Raw genomic sequence first — 9,489 nt, 5'->3', positions numbered from 1 at the left:
AGGCATTCCTGGAGATACTGCAGTGAAAGAGAGGTATGCATCACTACTGTTCTCCCAGTGATTTGCCCAAGATCTGCATAGATTCACTTGTCTTTACTTTGCATACTGAAAGTAGTTCCCTCAACATTAAGAAGCAATTGATAGCTAGTAAGGAGAGGAATAGTATTTTCACTGGCAGTGGTAAGCTAACAAGCAACATGTTTTTTGGGTTTTTTTGGTTGGTTGGTTGGTTTTTTTCCCCTGAGTGTCCATAGGAAGAGAATATCTTTTAGGCTTGTGTATTTCTTAATGTAAAAATTGGAACTGGAATACTATTTTGACATTTTTATTTCATTTTAGTTTGCTGCAAAATACAGCAGGCAAGTTGAATATTGATCGCAGGAAGCTAGAGAAGGATTTGGGGAAAGCAGCTATTTTGTTACATGGAAAAGGAATCACTTGTTAGAAATAATTCTGTGGTGTCTCCAATGATGATAAATAAAAAAACCCTCAGGTTTATGGCAGGTGTGATCTTGGCATTGTATGGTAATGTTGTTACCTCTGATACTAATTTCTGGAGTAAACATTTCCTTGGAGTAGACATTCACATGACAGCATCTGATAATTCTGTGTTGCTTTGAACACAGAGTATGGCCAAGTAATTTTTTCTAACAATGCAGAAGTATTAATTAATGTTTCAGAGAATTAAAAGTATAAGAAACTGGGAAAAAAAGAGAAGGAATTCTGATAAATTGCAGTCTCTTACTAGAATTGCTACATTATTAGTGAATACTGGGAGTATCAGTTCCTTAGAAGGCCACACTAGTAATTGCTGCTTAATTATTTCATTAGTCGTTTTTTGAAGCAGTCAGGCAAGAATTATTTCTGGTGAATTACTCTCTCTCATATGTGCAAATTAAATTGTTTTTCAAGGTTCTTTATAAATTTTTCTGTTGTTCTGGTGTATGTGCTCAGATACAGGGCAGCACATATTTTAATGTGTTGTGCTTTGCAGATACGGTGCGTTATGAGCTTATGTATTGATTGTACCTATTTTAAATTATACTGCATTGCACTAGATAGAGTGAAATGTAACTGTTTACTTTGGATAATGTTACTAAATCTTAAGACTAAATTTGTAAAAACATAAACCAGATGTGACTCAACAGACTTTTTTTTTATAGTGTCCTAGGTTGGCTTTAACAAAGCCCAGTAAAGTAGACTGAATAACTTATTTCAAGACAACATCAAATAATAAGTTTATCTTCTTTACTAAGCTGTAGGTTCTGTTTTTATATTCCTAATACATAATAGATGCAATAAGGAAATGCAGCAAAACAACTGAGTAATGAGAGAATTCCTAAACTGTAAAATCAAATTAATTCTACGTTGATACATGGTAGTAAAAAGTGAAAAAATTAAGAATGACAATAAACTTCAAATTCACCTTAAATGCAAACCAAAATGCAGGAAAATGCTGATTATAGCTATGTCTGTATATATGATCTTTTCATCCTAGGCCCTGTGGAAAGTACAGTGTGGTTAAAAAATTTTTCTCTGAGGATTTGGCTATATAGTTTGCTGCTGTTGAGGAGACATGAAAGACAGACAAATGAGAGAGGAAGGGAAGTGAATATGAGACCAAAAATGCCTTCTGTGATTGCACACTTACTGAAGTCCTGATTCCAATAGTCTGAAGCAACCTGTCTAGAATTTCTCCTGTGAAAAGTAAGGAGAAGTAATCCCATTTAAGGAATAAGATTATAAAACTCTTTGATTTTTGTAGTTATAAAACATGGAATTCTTTATGGGAGAGAAGGTTAGATTTCCAAGTGTTTATTTGCTTGTAAGGATTGCTGTCTGTATTAAATTGCTTCCCATCCTTTTAAGACCAATATTAATTGAAATACTTTTATAATTTCTAGAAAGTTAAATTTGTTCTTCTGATAGAGATGTGCCATAGCATTTTAATTCAGCCTCTTATTTAAATTTGGGTCTTTGCGTCCATCTTTAAGCCAGTATAAAGGCTGCTTTTTCAGTCCCATTTGAAACTTTTGAGCTAGCTGGGGGATTTCTACCATCTCCTTTGATGGACTTACACAGTTCAGATTATTTTATCTTCAGGTCACTTCCTGTTCAGCTAACTTTTTGTTTTGATTTGCTCTATTAATGCTATGGATCACCTTAAGCAATTCTGTCTTTAGTATTCTTACCTATTACTGTTTGTACATGTGCAGGCTGGTGTAAGTTTACCATCAAAACAAGTTTTCAGGATGACATGAGAAGTGATTGATTTCTTTGCACAGAACAATTTATTTAGTGTCACTCATGTGCTTTAAGTTTCCACACACATTTAGTATTCAGTATTCTGGTTAATAAAAGATACTTAATTTTTAATAATTACTTCCATGTGGGAAATAAAGCTATTTAACAGATGTTTGTCAATGGATAAATGGCACTTTTTTACATTTTATTTGTATCTGTTTATATTTTAAAATATCGATACTACTGTTCACATCCTAAACCACAGTGGCCCCTGGAATCTAAAGCAAACCATAAAGTATACCTGTAATACAAGTATTTTTCTATATGCAATAAATAATTGCCTTCTAGTTTTAAAAAATATTTGGTCAATGAGTTCTTTCTTTGGTATTGTCATACATAACTTCAGATATTCGTACACACTACTGAACACTGGACTTGAGCATTGCTGACACTGAGATGCAAATCAAAAAGGCTGTCTTAAGCCTGTTTATTCTAAAAATCAGTGACAGTTTGAAGTATCAACTCACATACTTCAAAAGAAAATTTGGTAGGGGGGTCATGTTTCCTCTTCTAGGCTTCCAGCTTGTGGCATGCAAAGGCTGCTCAAGATACAGTGTTCTTCAGACATGCACCTTGCTCTCAGCTTCTGCTGCCAATAGAGGCACGCAACCTTTCCCCTGAAGTTTGGAAAGCCCTTTTTAGGCTACTGGTACTGTCCTACTGGTTTAAGTATTATTATCCCTTCTCTTTGTATACAATTTTGTTAAAGAAGCAATTCCCCAAGAGTTGACCACAGATTGAGAGTGATCTGCAAGACCCTTCCCCAGTTACATGCAAACTGGAAACTTTGAGAGCCAAGCATGGAAGAGAAGTTTGAGTCGTATTTTTTCTATTACAAAATGACTTCAGAATCATTGAAGATCCACCCAACCTAAGCCAGCCTTTGACACCAAAATACCCACATAGATTCGTACACCTTGATCTTGCTTCTGACAAAGAAGGGAGCCGGCATCTCTTCGGTGTTGTGTGTATGCATCTGTGCAAAAAATACCACACACCAACTGGCATGCAGTGCTCATTAGGAACACCAAAACCAGTTGACTTGTATACATAATCTAAAAAAGCCCAAACACAGCCACCACAAAAATTTAAAAAAAAAAAAAAAACAACACACAACTAAAAAACCTTGGTTGGAGCAGAGAGAGTGGGGAACCAGAAATGAAGCAGATGTGCAGCACTGCAGTGCAGATGGCTGTAACCTCAGATAGGTTTTGCCAAGATTTTCCAGGTTTAGGGACAGTATTCTCTGAGGAATACAGGCTTACTGAATGCTCAGCATTTTCCCGTACTTTGTTTCCTTATCACACTGAATGTTCTTTCTATGCTAGATGGACCTTTTTTGCCTTAAAGAGAGGTCTGAGAGTTGGATTTCCTAGAGTTTATTTTGTGTCTCACATTGACTTGGTCTTTAATTTGTTTGTCGACTTGTAAAATGGAAATATTATACAGGGAGTGTTTAAAAATAATCTATTCACTACTCTTACTGTTTTCATCTCCATCTAAAAACAGTGGAGTAAGCTTGCTCTGCAGATACAGATGATATTTTGCTGAGGTTCTCCACTGAGTTAGGCAAAATACATTACTGTGCGTGTCCACAGTAGCTACTGTTGAACTACCAAGAAGTGCCCTTAAAGAACAATTCTGAAACTTCTGCTTACTCTGTTTTGTGAAGATAAAGTGAGGATGAGACACAGTTAAACTGCTGAAAAGATCTGAAAAATGTAAGATTTAAGTAAGTCATTGTACATTTTTGCATCAATGAAGTAACAAGCACCACATGTCAGAGTGCACTAATTAGAGTTGTGTGCACAAATTAAGGTCACATGGAGAAAAGCTGTGGTTTTCATTGTAATAATTGGGATGCATTTAGACAGCAAGGGTGGTTACAATCTGTTCTGTAGTAGCTGCTGAAGTCAGAATAAAATTTCTACTGCATCACTGAAATGTTTTACAGTTATACAAACCAAACACCCTCAAACAAAAGTAAGGTGATAGTGCTGGTTAGACAATAATGCTCTTTATTCCTGAGCCAGTAGCTTGTGTAGCATCCAAGTACATGGGCAAAGATATGAACTCTGTTTATTTGTTTATGAAACTGAGAGAATTTCTCATGGAAGATGTTGGCAAAAGTGATGTAAGTGATGTAAGAGCAAGGAGCTCAGGATGTGTGGGAGGGTTGGGTGAGTCTGCAGCTTAAATCTGAGTATGGAATGTGATGGGATATTTTATTAAATTCTGACTTAAGTAGGTTTCAGTACTTTGTCTCTAGCGTTTTACATAGTGTTTCTCAGTTTTGTACCAAGAACAGAACTCAGGTAGTTTAACTTACAATTGGACCTGATGGTATGCCACATATATCCCCAAACTTCAGGTCATTCAAAAGAAGTCTCTGTATCTGACACATTGAAAGGTTTTAGTCATAATTCAGCTCATGCTGTGGCTGTGTATTTGTGTGTTGCGTGTGTGCACATATAAAACAGTTTGAGATCATAACGAGGGTTATCAAAAAGAACAGGAGAGCCTATGTGTTGGCTTAGGACATTGACTTTTTTTCTACTCAAAGTATAGAATCCCAGATAGCAAAATCATGTGCTTCTGCCTTAAAATAAGTGAGGGCTTGATCTCTTCTGTGTTTGTGCTTTCCAAGTATGACTGGTAGAAAGACCAGCTCTCGACAGGTAAATGACGTGTTGTTTTATTTGGTTTTGTCTTCTTTTATTTTAATTGTAGGAGTTCCATCTGGAATATGACAAATTAGAAGAAAGGCCTCATCTGCCATCGACCTTCAACTACAACCCTGCTCAGCAAGCCTTCTAAAGACTTCCCTTTTCTTGGGGTATGGCTGTCTCAGCACAATACTCAACATAACTGCAGAACTGATGTGGCTCAGGCATCCTGGTTTTAATTCCTTGAGGATCTGGCAATTGGCTCATGCGAAGGGTCACCATTTGAGGTCCTGCCTTACTAATTATGTGCTGCCCAACAACTAAATTTGTAATTGTTTCTCTTTAGTTTGAGCAGGGTCTGAATTTTTGTTTTTGTTTTATTTTTTTTGCCAGCAGACAAGCTTGGGTCTGTAAAGACAAGCGAGTACACTGACAAAAGTTTACCACTTAGTTTTCCAAAATGTAAAAACAAAAAAGACAAAAAATTAGACAACAAAATTTGCATTGTTCATTGTAGCACTATTGGTAATAAAAAATGTTTGTGCATTTTTATGTGAAGATCCTTCTCGTATTTCATTTGGAAAGATGAGCAAGGTTTGCTTCCTTCATTTTACTTCCCCTTCTGTTTTTGAAAGGCAGTTTTCGCCAAGCTTAATGCAAGAATATCTGACTGTTTAGAAGAAAGATATTGCCACAGTCTCTGGTTAGTTTCCAGAGTTGTGTATTACTGAGCTTCATCTTTCCAGAATGAGCAAAACACTGTCCAGTCTTTGTTACGATTTTGTAATAAATGTGTACATTTTTTTTAAATTTTTGGACATCACATGAATAAAGGTATGTATGTACGAATGTGTATATATTATATATATGACATCTATTTTGGAAAATGTTTGCCCTGCTGTACCTCATTTTTAGGAGGTGTGCATGGATGCAATATATGAAAACGGGACATTCTGGAACTGCTGGTCAGGGGACTTCTTTGTCGCCCTGTGCACTAAAGGGCCAGATTTTCAGCAGCCAAGGACATCCATACCCAAGTGAATGTGATGGGACTTAAAGAAGTGAACTGAGACAATTCACTCTGGCTGTTTGAACAGCAGCGTTTCATAGGAAGAGAAAAAAAAAAGATCAATCTTGTATTTTCTGACCACATAAAGGCTTCTTCTCTTTGTAATAAAGTAGAAAAGCTCTCCTCACTGCAGTGTTGACTTTGATTTGAGATTGTGAAATTATTTCTTCAACAACGAAAAATGGAAAAAAAAAAAAGTTGAAGTATTAAAACTATCGAGCTGTACAGTGGTTAAGACACTTGAAGAGTCTTTTTGCTGCTGACAAGTAAATTTATGAGAAAGTTTTATATTCTTTTCCACAGCCAAAAGGTTTGGTTAACCTTGGTTTCAGATCCGCTCTCTATAATAGCAATAGCAGGTCCTTTTTAGAAAGGTGGGTGGGTTACATTTGAAATGATAGAAAGATGCTTCAAGAATTCATTACAGAAGGAAGACTTGGAAAAAGCTTGGTTGAGAACTGATTTAGTTCCAGGTTGGTATTTTCCACTTAAAACAGAAGTACTTGAACTTCCAGACACAAACAAGGAGGAAGAAGAACCTGAACCATTTGGAAAGTTTCCTTTTTCTTGATGTGAAAATTTTAAATTCTATACTTATTTTTATATCTGCTTTAAGACGATATAAAAATATAAACCTGTTGATTATAATTTTTTTATTACTGAAGCAAACTGCTTTCTCAACTTGAAAGAGGAGGATGTTTATAATCCAGGTGATGGCTAACACATCTGAAAAAGATGGTGGCTTTTTTTTCTCAAATTAGAGCAGATACAAACATATTTGACTATTCAAACAAAAGTAAATGTCTTTTAAAAAGGATAATTTTCCAAAAGCATCTTGCTCACTCCCCAGTTAATGTTACATTTTTTTACTCTCAGAGGTCCACTGTGATCTTTGCAATTTTTTAAGGATTCCTGAAACAATGTTTGTCTTCAAATCAAAAGTGATTATTTCTTATTATATGGGCTTGGGGGTTTTTTAATGTTACTTTCCCTCTGCATAACCGATCTCCTGGAAATGAACAACAGATGTGGTAAGGGGAGCGAGATAAGTTACATTAAAAATGGTGTCTTATACTACTAAATACCTGTGGTACTTTAAAAGCAGTTTAGCTGAAATCGAGAACCTGAATTCTCCAAAAAGTTACTTTGGTGATACACTTGGATTCAACTGCGTGATACTTCAAAGATGCAAAATGCTCAGTTTTAGCAAATTTCTCACCTGTGAGCAAGGAGCTGGTGCTTTGCTCCTTCCAAGGGGAAGAACAGCCTGGCTCTCGTTTGTTGATTGAATAAGCATAAAGATCTGTGACTTAATTTCATGTTGTACTCTGGGTTGAAGTGGGAGAAACAGATTTGAACAGAAAACAGGGTATAGAATTGGAAACCCTTTTTAGCTGATGTCACATTAATTTAAAAAAGTGAGGGGATGAGGGGAAAGGCGGCTTTTTTTTTTCCCTGAAAGGAGCAGAAGCTCAGCCCTCATTTACACATTTACACATGTGGCAAATTGGCAGCTGAATTGGCCTGAAGATTTTTAATGCTGACAATGAAGGTCTGAGGCTTATTTCGTATACTTTTACATTTCACTAACACTATGAAGAAGGGGAGAGAATAGAATGCTATTTAAAAAATACATTTATTTGAGGTGGGTTTTTTCCCCTGTAATTACGGCATTGTGCAGCAACTTACAAGGTAAGTTCTAAGTAGTAAACCCGGTGGTCTTGGAAACAAGTAGAATTATTCCCATTTGTGGCCTGTTTAACACTCTTACTTCATCGCTCCTTATTACATAGTGTTTATAAATCTTTCTTACTGAGTAGTTAGCGCCAGTTTCTCTGGAAATCCACTACCCTGAATTTCTGGGGATAAAATGGAGTTTGCCCACTTGCTTATCCCCAGTGTTGCAGAAAACACAGTTGTTATTTTAACTATTATTACTCAAACCACCCTGCTTATGGGAAAACTGGGGGTGCCAGGGAGTCATGGAGGAAGGAGGTAAGGACGCTCCAGCCACGTGTTTGACAACGAACAAATAAAACCAAAATACCACCCAAGACCCAAGCTCCTCTGCCTTGGTACCTGGTGCCACACTTACTGAAGCATGTGAGAACCTTCCTGAGCTTGATTAATCTGATTGAAGACCCGGGTAATCCAGGGAAGCCTGCACATGAGTGCTTATATATATCAGTATTTTGCATGTGATGGTGACCCCTGTTGGAGTGGGTCACCATGCATGGCTGACCACACAGATGTGACATCTATAGGGTACGGTGATGTACAGTCACACCACTTTGCTGAGTGTCATGTCTGAAATCCTTTCTATCCCTAAGCCAGTATTTTTTGTACTTTTCCATTTCCATGTTACAGTTTTCATGAAAAAATCATATTGACAATGTACCTGACGTAAGAACTTGTGCACTGTAGTCAGAAGTGGAACTGTTTTTGAGGATGCTTGCAGAGTGCTGAGGGGCTCTTTTTGTTCATGGTAAGAGGCCGTAAAGCATCTTTGGAACCACCTAAGCAGTGCTGGGGGGCATTGAGGTGTGTGGGGCAGTCAGCTTCATCTTGCATGAGGTGTGGGTGGTGATGGCTATTGAAGAATGGAGTTCATTCTCTAAATAACAGTTTTGAGGGTTCCTGTCACCTCAAAGGAACACAGTTTAATTTTTTTATTTTTTTTTTAAATTATTTCTCCATAGCTTCTGATTGGCAGCATTTGCGTGGCTGGGTATTGACTGAAACAGAAAAGAAAGTTTGATTGGCAGCTGCCACACTGGAGAAATGGTGCTGAATGCACAGTTGTCATCCCAAGGAGGTAGCCAGACAGTGCTTGTGATTTAAGATACTAAATATAACAATTGCTTCTATTAAAGCATAATTTTAGAGTGTGCTGAGTTTTCAAATACCATACCCTTTCATCATCTTCCTCAAAATTTGCTGTTGCCTAAAAATCATAGTAGCAGAAGCTGAATTCTGGTAAAGAACACAGTTTGGGTTGAGCAGTTCATCTGGGCTGACAACTGATGCTTTTCCTTCCACAGGAGGAGAGGTAAAGTGGTGCAGCTCTTTTTGTTCCTCTCCTCAGATAAATGTGCATGTTCTCATTTCCACAAATCTGAAAGCTTCTAGTGCATTTAAAAGACCAGAGGAAATGCAGCTGCATGACTTATTTTAAAATTGAATTCAAGTAATTTGAATTACTTGAGTAGGTTTACTACTTAAAACCACTTTACTGTTGGAGTTAAACTTTATTTTTTTTTGAAAGAAATGTTAAAGCACATCAAACAGTAGTTTTGAATATTACTGATTCAACCCAGTTCAGAATTAGCAGTGCTAACCAAGCTTACATATTATTTTCCTAGACTTTGGTGTATTGTTTGCATTTCATATTCCCTTGTCGGTATTAACATGCCAGTATTGGACCTGGGTACACATCAGAATTTTCCTGCT

General features: G+C 36.8%; 1 protein-coding gene across 1 annotated transcript in view; it reads left to right on the top strand.

Moving 5' to 3' along the window:
- The window catches only part of CNOT2 (CCR4-NOT transcription complex, subunit 2), a 47,984-nt gene extending 41,817 nt beyond the window's left edge, over positions 1 to 6,167 (top strand). The window contains exon 16 of the mRNA XM_010184809.1: positions 5,035 to 6,167. Within this exon, the coding sequence (XP_010183111.1) occupies positions 5,035 to 5,121 (87 nt within the window). The 3' untranslated portion in view covers positions 5,122 to 6,167. The remainder of the gene's footprint in view (positions 1 to 5,034) is intronic.
- The last annotated feature ends 3,322 nt before the right edge of the window (positions 6,168 to 9,489 follow it).

Source organism: Mesitornis unicolor, unplaced genomic scaffold (assembly GCF_000695765.1).
Source record: "Mesitornis unicolor isolate BGI_N332 unplaced genomic scaffold, ASM69576v1 scaffold30525, whole genome shotgun sequence".
Taxonomy (NCBI): Eukaryota; Metazoa; Chordata; class Aves; order Mesitornithiformes; family Mesitornithidae; genus Mesitornis; species Mesitornis unicolor.
The sequence above is the reverse complement of the archived record's forward strand: the minus strand, read 5'-3'. Positions and strand labels throughout refer to the sequence as shown.